Source organism: Phoca vitulina, unplaced genomic scaffold (genome assembly GCF_004348235.1).
Source record: "Phoca vitulina isolate PV1807 unplaced genomic scaffold, GSC_HSeal_1.0 scaffold23, whole genome shotgun sequence".
In the NCBI taxonomy this organism is placed as follows: Eukaryota; Metazoa; Chordata; class Mammalia; order Carnivora; family Phocidae; genus Phoca; species Phoca vitulina.
In genome coordinates, this window is record NW_022589726.1 from 21,765,698 (window position 1) to 21,778,764 (window position 13,067).

A 13,067-nucleotide genomic window follows, 5' to 3' on the forward strand; every position below is an offset into this window, starting at 1 on the left:
AAAAGCCACGGGCGGCAGGGTCAGAAGGCATCTTCCCGCCGGCTCTGGCCTCACTGACTTGTAGCTTGGCCGGCCTGGGCACCCTCTGGGGAGCTTGGCACAAGGGTGGGAATGGGGAGCCGCCGTGAAACTGGCACGGGAGGCACAGTTGTGGCCTGTCGTAGCGCCCCGGACACCCAGTCTTCAGTGCCTTTGCTTGTGGCTCCCTCGTGGCCGAGTCCACTGCTCACGGGAGGTGCGGAGATGGGGACCAGGGGCCGGAACTGGGGCCCACTGAGCTAGGTGGTGGGGAGAGGGCTACAGAGCCGGGCAAGTACGTGGAGTTCAAGTTACAACGACTCTTGGGCCTTTCGGACCTGAGGTAGGGACAGTGTAAGGCTGTGACTAAGCCTCTTCCCCACCTCCCTGAACAGGTCCCTTCTGTGCTGCCGAATGTTTTCCTCCCGGCCCCTGGGTGTGAGGGGGGGCCTGGGAGCATCGTGCCTCCTGCAGCTCTGTCCTTGTTCCCTTCCCACTCAGTGGCTCCTTTGTGAGAGCCACTCTCTCCGGACTCGGACTGCGCAGTGACGAACTTGGCCCCCTGAGTCGGCAGACACAGAACAGGAGCCTGCAAGACTGTGCATGGTGTTTATTAGTGATGACTGTGAGGTGGGGGTCTTGTGGAACATGCTCTGTAGGTCACACGCTAGAGCCATAAGGCAAGGGTAGTTGGGTAGACAGGGCCTCTGGGGGCTGTCCACTGTGTCCTCTCTCTCCCCATCTAACCCTAACTTAACAAGCAGCAGCTATGAATCAGCAAATAAAGTTGGGCCCATATTCCCCAGGAGGCATGAGGGCCAAGAACAGAAATGACAGGATGCAAGAGCAAAAGAATGAGGGAGGCAAGGAGGCCCCCGAAGCTGTTCCATACAGTCTCCGCTGTTCACGCCCTCCTTTCCCAAACCCCCAATCGGGCTTGGCTCCTGTCTGCCACCCGTCTGGCTTGACCATGCTCCGGTCTCTGGTGCTGTCAGACGTTAGCCTTCCCAGCAGGTGAAGAGAGCTGCTGGGGAGCCTCTGGGCCCAGCCTCGCCGGCCGACCGCTCCAGCCTTGTGTGCGGGTGCCAAGCCCCAGCTGATGGACGGGAGCGTCACCCTGTTGGGCTCTGATTGTCTCATTTCTAACGTGTGGCAGTGAGGTGAGTGGAGGGCCTCGGACCCCAAAGCACAACCCCTGAGTCCCTTGACTGTTAGGACTCGTGCCTGCTCAGGGACCTTGTTTCTTCCTCATGCCATGCTGCCCACACACCCCCACCCTCTTGTCACTTTGAGGGGGCATCCCTTCCCTGAGTCTGGTGGGAAGGCCCTGGCGAAGGGGATCCTGGCCTGAGGGCACTGCCCGGGGGAGGGGGGGGCAGCTTCTTGTGCAGGAGAGGAAGGCGCCGGGGTGCGGCACACACAGCTAGTACCTGGGATGGGAGCCTAGGGGGGTCACTGTGCCCAGGAGGTAAGGGGGCTCCCTGCTTCTCCAGAACCTTGGGACCACAGGCAGCCCTGGAGCTGGGGCTGGGCAGGGGGTTGTGGGGGCTGAGCCTAGTGCCAGCCTAATGCCAGTCTACCTCCATCCTGCCTGGAGTGGGCACCCCAGCCGGCTGCGCCTGCGCCTGCCAGGGGAGGGCAGCAGGAGGCGCTCAGTAGCTATCCTTGGGCCAGGGCCGGTTGCGCTGCCAGTTCCGGTCGTTGTGGTTGTGCTCCGAGTCCTGGGCTAGGAGCCGGTCCTGGGGGTCGTGCCCGTTAGCACTAGGGAGCCCCGAGGTGTGTTGGCGGTGAGGCTGGTACAGGTCCTGGTAGGCGTCCGCATAGTCCTCCTCCAGGTGGCGGGAGCTACGCTGCGAAGACCCTGTCCAGGCTTGGCGGGAGCTCTCGCTGGCCTCGTCTGAGGGCATCAAGCTGTCCCGCTCCAGGGGTGAGTGCTCCTCGCCGCGCTCCCCCAGCAGCTGCTGGTTCTGGGGGCAACACAACAGCTCTAAGTAGGTGGGGCAGACCTCGCAGGGCCTCCCTCCCACCTCTAGTGGGGTGGGGGTGGGGGATTCTTCCCCCTCAACTCTCAGTTCCTGGATACAGGAAATGGTGCGAGGAGGGAGAAGCATCTTCCACTTGAGACATGGAAAACCAGAGCTTTGGACTCCTGCAGAATTCAGGCTCTGCCTTCAAGATAGACTAAGTGAAAGAGCGTGTTTCTTCTGAGCTCAGAAAAGTAACCTCAGATTACCCATCTCATTGATTTCTTCCCTCTCTCATCAGGGAGTTCCTTTGCCCATCTGCCCTAGCTCTGTACAGCAGAGCTGAGTTCTCCAATCCTTTGGCCTTCGAGCTGGAGGCCAAGGACAATCCTCTGGGCCAGGAGGGGACAGTGCTTTGGCTGGCTTAGCCTGAGCATCTGTGCCCAATTGGAAATGGGTACCTGAAGTCCGGGGATGGCACTGGGAGGACCCAGAAGTCCAGGGCCAGGGGCTGGGTGGTGGGTGGCCCTCCAGTAAACCTCTAGGTACTCAGCCAGGTGCTCACAGGCATCCTCCAGCTGGTTCTCATCCAGAATCACATCAAATGACTCCTGGCGGGGAGAGGGAAAGCAGGGAGATGGGCTTCCTCTCAGTAGCGGCCCCCCACCCATCTCCAACACTCCCCCAGCCCTGGAAAAGCAAGAGTGGGCACAGCAGTCTACCTGTGTCGCTGACCCAGGCACTCACCGGTGGGCACTGAACCAGCTTATCATAAGCCATCATCTGTACTGTCAGGTGCTTCATCTGTGACTTGCCCCGGGAGCGGATGAGGCGCTGGAGGACCTGAGGGGGAAGGGCAGGGCTGGGCCTGGAAAGAACTGGGCCCGTCCCCCACTTGTGACAGAACATCAGGAGCAGGTGCGGACGATCAGGAGGGGGCAGCGGGGAAAGGGAACCCAGGAGTCCCCAGGCAGGGACCGAGTGGAGTTGTACCGCATGGTGGGAGGGCAGCCCCGTGGACCGCCTCCATCGCCACTGTCAATGTACCTTTGGTGAGGATACTTTGACAAAGACGATGATGGGCGCCAGTGAGGTCTTGGCCAGCTGTGCCGGGTGGTTGATGGTGTCAGCATCCAGCACTACGAGCTGCAGGGATTTGGCCAGCTCGAATATGCGCTCGATCTCACTCTGGACTTCCGCTGTTGGGGGGACAAGCGAGCCGTGATGCTCACCGTGGGGCTCCACCTGCTTCTTCCTCCAGCGGGGCTGCAGGCACTCCCGGGTGGTGGATGGGAAGGCACCGGAGGGAGAGGGTACTCATCAAGGCCCCCGGGGCAAGCAGAGAAACAGGGAACCGGGGTGACTGGGATGGTTCTCGCCAGTCCTGGGGCAGGTAGAGGAGCTGGGCAGGACTGCAAGGTGCCAGGGAAGAGGAAGGTAGGAGGAAGGGTCTCACTAACGCTCGAGCAGGCCGACAAGCAGGAGACCGGGACTTCTCACCAATGCTGGAGCGGGCGGAGGAGCGCTCAATGATGGTCCTCTTGCCGGGGTTGTTGAGCACAGATCGCTTTGCCAGCGAGAGGTCCGCTGTGACTCGGGTGATGGAGATCCTGGGGTCGGGGTGGAGAATCACAGCCCAGCTCTAAATTTCAAGCCTTAGGCCTCTCCTTACCCAGGTCCCACTAACTGTCTCTTTAGAGAAGACCTGGCTGCAGGCACCTGGAAGGAGATAATGATCTTCTCCCGGGTTCTCATGCCACCTGAGGCCAGAGCAGCTTACCTGCCATCAAACCTATGTTTGAGGAAGTCGAAGAGAGCCTTCTGCATCATGTCTGTGACCTGGGTGGGAGGGCATGCGACTGACTGGGGGGCCTCTCGGGGAGAGGCAGCATCCCTAGGCCTGGCCCTGGAGCCCGCCCCCTCCACACACAGAGCTGATGAGGGGAGAACACCCCCTCCCACCGTCCCTGCGGCCTTCCCATGGCAGGCTGGGTAGGGGCAACTCTTTGGGGTCAGGGACCTTCTCTCACCTCATAACCTTTCAGAGAGGGTCCCACCAACACCACAGGCCGCATGGAGGGCACCACATCATACGGGGGAACGTGTTCTGCCTGCAGGATTGACCTGAGGTCAAGCACGACCGTGGCCCTGTCGCCTGTCCTATGCCTGACTGCTGCGGGGCAGATTCAGAAGTTCTGGGCTCCCTCCCTTCTCTGTTCTCCTGCCCTTCCAGCAACGACTGCCCAGAAAGCTGTCCCCACAGCCGTAAGCCATGAGCCCCCCCCAGCCCAGATCCCTTTCTTGACTCACCTGCTTTTGCTTCTGCTTGGCTTTTTGGAAAAGGAAATAAAAGATTAAAGTTGGTGAAGGGGGAAAGGCCCCAGGGGCACGGTATTCCCTTCCCCAGGGGAGACACTGGGTTTCTCTGAGCTTTTTTGGTCCCTCCACCAACCCCTTCCCACACAGCTCACCTGGGAACCGGCTCCCTTTTCCCCCTGTGTCTTAGTCACCCACCTACCCAAGACGGGCGGGTTGGGGGGAGGCTACCTAGAGATGGAGGAGGGGAGCGTCGGTTGCCAATGTCACTCAGGCTGGAGGGGTTCCCAGATCTCCTGAGAGCAGAAAGGGAGGTCAGTAAGCTTCTGTGTGCACACAGATTCTACACATTATTTAATAGTCGCATACATGTCCTTACATCTTAGCTAGTGGGGGAGGGTGTGTGCGACATCTGTGTATCTGCACGTGTGTCAGCTTCCCGGTACGAGGGGGGTATGTTTATGGAGTCACAAACCCTGCTCTCACCTGGCCTTCTGCTCCTGCTTGAGCCGGATGCTCTCCAGGCGCTGGGGGCTGGGGATGAAGGCGATGTCCCCACCCTCTTTCACTAGCCTCCCGATCCACCAGTCATTGCTGTACTTCTGGGGGAAGGGGCGGGGAGAGGAGGCACCCAGGCCTCAGTCCTGGCTCTTCAACGTGAAGGAGCCAGGGAGGCATTCAGAGAGTTGGTCTGAGGAAGGCAGCACGGAAGGAGGGGGGCGGGAGAAGGTGCCAGAGGGAAGGGCAACCAGGTTTGAGCCACCCAAGATTTCAGTGTGTGGCATCACTGATGTCACAGGGGACCTAAAAGGCAACTCATCTAACTGCTCGCTTTACACACATGGAGACTGAGGCCCAAGCCAGGTCTCAGAAGGATGGAGGCCCTGGGGATTGGGGTTTAGATATGAGGGGCATATGGGTGTGTGTTCTGGGTAAGAGCTGAGGAGTCTGGGGACTTGTTTATAGATAAGACTGAAGTAAGAGGCATGGGAGCTGGGGCAAGAGCAGGGGAATTAGGTGGCTTCTCTTTGGGGTTGGGGTTGGTCACCTCTTTAATGTGCAGAAAATCTTTGGCCTCAAAGTTGACTCCAGAGCCCTGGACTGGGCACTCCTCATCCAGTACGCCACAGTAGCTGACATTGGTCCTCACAGCAAATGCCACAGGTTTGTGCTAGGGAATTTGGCCATCAGTGCAAGTGAGGGGAGCTTCGCAGCACCCCTTCTAACTTCAGTGCCCCATTAGTAGAGGGCAGAGACCCCAACAGAACGCCCATGACACACACACACTCACACTCGTGAGCATCCCGCCCACTGAGCCCGGGGGACTTAGGACTGAGCACAAGTTTCCACACAGCCCGGCCTGGCCTGCCCACCCAAGTTGATACCTTGGCCCTTTCAAGCTGCTGCTGAGCCTGGCTCTCCACTTCCCGCCGGGCACTCTCCCGGTCCTCCTCCAGGGAGACGTCTGAGTCCAGAGATGGGCGGCTGGTATAGGAGTCGGCTGAACCCTGGCATGGGGGAGAGGCTGTGACCCCTGGGCTCAGGTGTGAGGGGCACCACAGGCATCCTCTAAGCCCCCCTACAGTAACCCTAGCCCGCCCATGTCCACTCGGGTAGCTGGGCCCTAGCGGTCCCTTCCGTCTCCCTGAGAAGGGCCCAGTGCCTCTGGGGCTGCAGGAAAGCCAGCCTAATCCATATGTGCTAAGATCTGGGCCCCTCCCCCCAAGCCTATTAATACTGCAGCCTTGAATAGAGCTTTCCCTTTCCTCCTTCCTCCCTTTCCTCCCCTCTACCCTGGCCTCTGAGGCAGAGTGAAGGGAGATGTGCTGAAGATGATATATTGGAGATGATTCTGAATCCAAAAGACCCAGCCCTCTTGCTCACATCAGCCTGCAAAGCAGGCTGGACCTTATCCCTTTAAAATGCGTGGCAGGAGTACAGTCAGCCGGGAACAGTCAAGAGACTCTGGTTGGCATGGCACTGGTCCTGAGTGTCAGGATAGGGCCATCCACCCCCTTAGATCTCATCTCCCCCAGTGCCTACCCTTCCAGGGAGGAGGACACAGAGCTGCCAACTCCTGGAAGTCACTTCCTCTCCACCCTCGCCGCCCCCACCTTCTTTCCTCTCACACCTGCTGGGGCAACTGGCCAGGTGTGGGCAGCAAACAAGACACGGACTGAGAAGGCAACACAAAGCTGTCTCCCTGGGCCCCAGTGAGGCTCCGCCACGCCTACCATCTGGCCCACATCTCCCCAGCCCTTCCCCAAGGGGATAGCAGCCCTAGAGGCAGGACCTGTCAGTGCCAGGCAACCCAGCCGAGGACCCTGGGGTGGTAGGGATGGGGTCTTTGGTAACCTGAGCCAGGAGAGTCTCCGAGTCCTGCCCACAGGAAGGGTCTTTGGGCAGGGGGTACATTTGGAGGGTTGCAGAGCTCACCATGAGGGAGGCCCTGAAGGAGACGCACAAATGAGCAAGGGAAGCTGGACCTCAGGACAGGAAGATAGAAGTCAGGATGTCTGGGTTTCCCCCTGAGTCTAGGGGAAAGGGAATCTTTTGTTTTCTGCCTCAGTTTCCCCTCTTTATGATCAGAAGCCTGACGTGCTACTTCCATCAGTTCTGAGGTGCAGGTGGCAGAGATAAGATAGGGGCCTCGATAAGGGGTCCATGTGGGAGTGTGTGTGTGTGTGTGTGTGTGTGTGTGTAGGGAAGGGGTTTTTAGAATGTACTCAGACTAAGGAACACTCCTTCAAGCTCACCGTGCATGACCACTTAAGAGAAGGCAGCGGAAGCCAGACTCTCAGTGGGGAAGACAAACTCACATACCGCCATGCCCTCTGCCCCAGCCCCACCATCGGCAAGAGGGCTGGTCCGCTGGCTATCGGTTCGGGGCCTTGAGCCGCAGCTAAAGACAACGTCTGTGGTAGACGGAAGGCAGGAAGATAGCACAAAGGGGAAAAAGCCTTTCATTTTACAGAGGAGTAGAGTCTGCCTGCTATTCCCCATCTCTCTTGAGAACAAAATAAGGCTGGCTTGACAGCAGGATAAAGAGCAGCTGAGCCCGGGAAGAAGCTTCGCACTGTCAGTGGAGTGGGGGGACGTCCTCGTAGGGGTCTTACACACAGGAGATGGCTGTCTAAAGTGAACAGGAGCCAGCGGGAAGAGAGGCAAGAGACGAGGCGGGATGACCACTCACTTTGATGAGTATACATCACGTGCCTCCTAGATGTCCAGGCCAGTGCTGCCAGAGGAGTCTGACCTTCACCCTCTGCTCCACAGGCTCTCGGCCTAATTTCATCACCTTAATGTCCCTGCCTGGGGCATCTGGGTCACCTGGCCTCTCGCCTCAGGATGGGAATGACAGGATCTGCCCCTAAATGTTTAATGAGTTGTGCTCCGAATGGAACCCCCCTCCGTTATTCCCAAGTCCTCGGAGCTCACCCATCTCTCGTGCGCGGGTACCACCTGGGAGGCCAGGGCCACCCTGCCAGTGTGCTCCGGGCTCTTGCCTCCCTCACCCCCCGTTATGCCGAAACAGCCAGAGGCTCAGTACTTTTGAGCTGCCAGGAGTTGGCACAGTGCCCTGGTGGTGCCCCCCTTGCCTGGGGAGTGTGTGGGCAGGCTGCAGCTCCACTCTTGCCTGGCACAGGGGAAGGAGAGGAGGGAGATGAGCCTGTGGATTTATTTAGAGCCTGATCTCCCTCCTACTGCTTCAGAGGGGGCCTCAGGGAGAGCAAGGAGCCAGGCAAGAGAAAGGGAAGTGGGGGAGGGTGATCCAGGAACCAGCAAGGGGTGCGGAGCCAGCGAGGGGGCAAGAGACTGCCCCAACACCAGCCACATGTCAGTCTTTACCTTGCAACAGCCTTTGCTGTCTCACCAGGGCTGGGAAAGAACCTTCTAGGGCCCTCCAGCCCCTCAGAGAGGTTCATTCTCAAGCTCACCTTGGCACCCTGGGCCATGTCAGCTGTCCCTTCAACTGTCAGAAAGAGGTGTCCACCGGAGCCTTGAAAATCATCTGCTCTAGCTGCAGTGTAATTAGCCCCAGAGGCCCAATGGGGAATTGGGCCCAGCAGGAGCCCAGTCCCAGAAAAGGACTGATAGCTGTCTACTCTGAACCCGAGGACTCCTGTATCCTGGGCTTGGCACCAAAAGATGGAAGAAAACGCAAATACTCCCCTTTTGACTGGAGGGCTCTACCCTCCACACCTATCAGGGACCCCTCCCAAGCCATCTAGTGGTCCTCTCCGAAGGAGGCCTTCATGCAGGAGGTTTGAGGGAAGGGACGGAGAAGCTGCTCCCCATCCTTGCCCCATCTTTCCAGGCACTCTCCCTGTTTCCTGAGCTCCGGGAATCACTGCCTAATGAGCTGATTTGTCTCAGTGGGTCAGGAGATAAAAGCAAAGAGAAGAATTAAATATTTATCAGTTGCCTAGTTCTCTGAGCAAAGAGCTTCCTCTCCATCCCCAGGCCCTCAGCCCCTCTGGCCTCACCTCCAGGCCCTCCATGCTGAGCAGGAGCTCAGGAAGCCCACTGCTCTGAGGATGCCTCAGCAGGAGGCGTGGAACGGATGGGGCTCAGTCAGCTGGCCCACCCATGTGCTGGGTGCCTAGTTTCCAGCCCGGGAGAGAAGCTGGGCTACAGGCAGGGTGAGGAAACAAGGCAATGCTCAGGGATGGCAGCAGAAGGGAATAATGGAGGTCCTCAAGTTTATGATCCTTCTGAGGCTGGTACCTGACTCTCTGATGTTCTCCTAGGCTCTAAATTTGTCCTTTACTTGAAGCACAGGAGGTCTGAATTCTCCTCCTCCCAGAAAGCTCCAGCTTCTCCTGTAGCTGCTGTGTTCAGACCCCGTCAGTCCTCCTTTGGGAGCTCCAGATGCTGCGTGTGCCCTCTTTACAGCCTCTGTGCCCTCAGCCTCCAGCCCTTCCTTCCTCTATCCTTCAGTCCTGGGCTCTGGAGCCACCTGCTTGAGCCTTTCCCCCACACTACCCCCGCCTTGCACACACCCTATACCCCTTGGTCTAGGACTGGGGTCCTGGGAAGCCCTGGGCATGAAAATCCATCTCCCCACTTTCCAGGAGCGCCCCCCTGCACGCCCCGCCGCTCCACTGAGGCGTTTTTCAAAGTCCTGCACAGGGGAAGGGTCCAAGGGAGAAGAGAAGTCACCCCAACTTCCCCACCCCCACCCTCACCGTGGGCACTCACCGCCTCCGAGTCCTCAAACCCGGGCACGTAGGAGTCGTCATACATGGGGGAGTCCGGGTGGGGGGGAGCAAGCGGCGCCGGGGGCGGGAACAGCCGGAGGCAGGGGCGAGGACAGCGGGCCGCGCCCGAGAGATGCCACCGAGCCCCGCAGCCCTGCGGGCGGCGGCGGAGAGCGAGAGAGCGCGAAGGAGAGAGCGAGCCGCGAAGACCAGCTGCTCGGAGCTCAAATCACCGCTCCCCCCACCCCACCCCCCCCAAACCCTGCCGGTCCCACCCCGAGCGCGGCTGAGGAATCTGGCGCCGGCTCCTACAACAATAGTGCCCGCCCACCTGACCCCCTCCCCGGGAGCAGGCGAGGGCGGCGGCGGGGGGCGCCGACCACCCGGGGAGCCCGCGACCGGCCGGGGAGAGGGTGGCCGGCCGCAGCCGGGGGGAAGGTGGGTCCCCAAGCACCTATGGGGCACAGGGGCGGCGGGGAGGAAGGGGAGGAGAGACTGCGGGCGGGGCGGATCCAGGCTCGGAGGAGGCGGGGCGAGGAGAGATGCGGAGACAGAGACGCTCAGCAACCCAGGAAATACTCCGCCGGGAAACAAAGGGCGGGAGCGGGGGAGGGGAGGGGGCGCGGAGATGGTACCCAAGCCGAGAACGCGGAGGGTGCAGGTTGCGGGGAGGCAGGAGACAGAGAAAGGAGGGGTCGAGGCAGAGGGAGAAAGGGGGGGAGACAGGAAATTAGGGAGACTGGGGGAGCTCGGAGAGGCGGGGCGGGGGCGGGGGACGGGCGGCCGATGGGGGAGGGGCCCCAGGTGAGAGGGCGGCGTGTCTGGGCCTTAGCGGCCCAGAGACTCGGAAAACAAACCCGCAATGGAGGGGGGGAATGGGTTTGGCGACCCCAGGCCAATGTCGTGAAAGTAGCCCCTACCCCAACAGGTGATCGGCCCCCTTAGGGCTGGGACCCTGCAAAGGGCCTTGTCGCTCAACCCGTGCAAAGGGGGAGGTTTTGGGTCCGGCCGCCCCACACCTGTTGCGCCAGCGGATTCCATCCTAGTCTGGCCAGGATGGGGGTTCCCTTCCTCACTTCCTTGCCAAGGACTGAGCCAGGCAGTGCCAAGGCATCCGTGGGAACTGGGGGAGGGAGGGGCTGTTTTAGGTGAGCCTAAAGGGAGGAGGAAAGAAACCGGAGGGTGGAGGTAGGGGGACTGTCGGGGCTGGGACAGAAGGTGGGATCCTGGCCACCCTGGGGTTGGAACAGGGTGGGGGAGAGGGCAAGACGAGCGAATCACTAGTGTGAGGCCACATTCCCTCCTTAGAGAAAGGATGGCGGTGGGGTGGCCGGTATCCGGGTTGGAGCCACGGGGCCGCTCTGCACCAGTCAGTCTCCTTCCAGGGGCACTGAGATGGGAGGTTAGAGACCGAGCAGCAGCCCTCCTCCTGAATAAACTTCCCCAAAGATCCACCCATTTGAGCTCCCTCCTTTCTTCCATCTCCTGAGCAACACTGTTCCTTTGAATTTTGATTACTTACCTGCCGCCCTCCCCCACCACTCGGGGGATGTGAGATAGAAAGAGGGTTACACTTGGAGCCCCCTGAGCTCAGTCCTTCTCCAGTCCCAGTTTCTCACACCCAGGAGGGTGAATCAGGAATCTGCTCATCGCTTTACCTTCCTGAGCTACAGGGGAGTCAGAAGACGGAAACTGACACGGTGTGATGAGGTCTAGGGGGGAAGCACTGCCCACGGGAGAGAAGACCACCCAACCCAACTGGCTTCCCCATTTATGTAACCTTGTTCATGTTCCATTGCCAAGAAAGAAGGAGAGAAGGGGCCTCATCTTAAGACTATCTTTAGTCTGCCTTTAGTCTGTCTACCCCTGTGAGTGGTGCAGCCCAGCTCTGCTTAGCATCTTCCTCCTGCTGGATTTGGCAGACAACTTTGCTGGAGCCCTACGGCCTGGCAAGCACTGTTGCGGGGGGCGGTGGGGGGAGCCGGCTTTCACAGTTCCCTCTGCTGAGTCCAGCACCATTGGGGGGTTGGTTATACATTGGATTCTTTGGTAGTGCCGGCTCCCAGACACTGTTCTTTTCACTTTCGTGCCCTCTTCCAGTTTCTCAGAATTCCTCGGATCCTCCTCTTTTATTCTCTGCCTCTTCAGTTCCTTCTGTTTTTCCAGAAGGGCAGAAAGGAGGCACGAGGTGTGAAAGAATAGGACCTTCAAGGTGCTCTCTCTCCTGGAAGATGATTCCAGTGAAGACAGCTGCTGAGGCACCTGCTTCTCTTCCCATCCCTGAATCTACTCTCCTGGTCTCTCCTTTTGGGACTCTTTCCACCACCAGGGGGTCCTGCGGTCCAGCGGATCTGCCATCAGCTTCACTCCTTCCTCACACATCTTGTTGTCTTCATCCCCATCTGGGACAGCGGTGTCCGAGTCTGCTTCTGAGGCAGGAGTTGCCATGCCAACCACCCCTGGGAGATGGGTTCAATTTTTCACACCTGGGCCCATCCCTTGGGTCTCACAGGAGCTTCAGAGCTGCTCTCCTTTCCTTATCTCTGAGTTGCTACTCAATGCCCCCTTCCATTTCTCACCTCACCCACACCTGCCTGCTCCAGTTCTCATGCCAACTTCCTGTCTTGAAACAAGACATGCGCCTGTCAGTATCCGTGTGGCCCCTAACCCCTTTTCTTTTCCGTGGCTGAGCATAAGGGGAGAGAGCGAGGGCACAAAAAGGATTCGAGGATTCCTGCTCTCCTTGTTCTAGGAGAGAGCTGTTAGACTGGCAGCTGGCTGGTAGCCAAGGCATGGACGCAGGACGTAGGGGTGACGGGGGGGGGGGGGGGGGCGGGGGGATGCGAGGGGGGGGGGGGGGGGGGGGGGGGGGGGGGACCTGGATAACCAACCAGGTTTGGGAGTTGGAGTTCTTCGGAGTCTCCAGAAGACATTCTAGCTTCTCCTATAAGTGCACCAGGAAGCTGGACAGATCCTAATCCCTCTGCATTGAGTGGGGAAACTGAGCTAGTACCTCTGGGAAGTCCTTCTCCCCAGCAGTCTTTAAGATCTGGACCACGCCAAACCCCCCACATTCTAACTGCTAGGCTGCCCTCAGGGAGCCTGGAGAGGGGCACCAGGGGAGCTTGGTGGATCCCTCTTATCTCCTTCTTTCATCTAGCCCCTTTTCTGGCTCCCCAGGCAGTCTTCCCCTCCCATCCCAATCCCAGTGCTTAGAAGCCGCCCGCTCTGGTTGCTCCTTCCTTTCTTGCCCGCCTCTTCCACCCTTAGCCTCACCTCCTCGATCTTCCTCCCTCCCCATCACTGCAGTCTCCCCCAAATGCGGGCCCTCTTCCTAGCTTGGAGTGGGGGTCTCCTCCCACCCACTGGGGAGGGGGCCCCCGCGTTTACCTCATTCAGCAGGAAGGTTGCACTGGAGTCAGAAAAAGACATAGACCGGGCTAGCGGCCTTTCCCCCTCCCCCGGGCCAGGGGCTCCGAGGCGGGAGCAGGACCCGGCCGCCGCTCTGCACACTGGCTCCCGCCTGCACGCCTGGCCTCGCCCCACGCCCGCCCGGCTCGCCGCGGGC

The 13,067-nt window shown here is 59.6% G+C and overlaps 1 protein-coding gene across 2 annotated transcripts; it reads right to left on the reverse strand.

The window, feature by feature from the left end:
* Window positions 1-593: 593 nt before the first annotated feature.
* CACNB3 (calcium voltage-gated channel auxiliary subunit beta 3) lies at window positions 594-13,066 on the reverse strand. Of its 2 annotated transcripts, none has more exons than XM_032420776.1 (13): window positions 12,890-13,066; window positions 5,684-5,806; window positions 5,347-5,469; window positions 4,785-4,900; window positions 4,530-4,594; window positions 4,293-4,312; window positions 4,013-4,093; window positions 3,763-3,821; window positions 3,483-3,592; window positions 3,030-3,181; window positions 2,730-2,825; window positions 2,444-2,593; window positions 594-1,985 (listed from the first exon to the last, which is right to left on the reverse strand). In XM_032420776.1, the coding sequence occupies exons 1-13, from the start codon at window positions 12,929-12,931 to the stop codon at window positions 1,671-1,673; spliced, it is 1,452 nt and encodes a 483-aa protein (XP_032276667.1). In that variant the 5' UTR covers window positions 12,932-13,066; the 3' UTR covers window positions 594-1,670. The 2 variants fall into 2 exon arrangements, with proteins under 2 accessions (XP_032276667.1, XP_032276666.1); XM_032420775.1 differs by lacking the exon at window positions 12,890-13,066 and adding an exon at window positions 9,501-9,967.
* Window position 13,067: the final 1 nt, after the last annotated feature.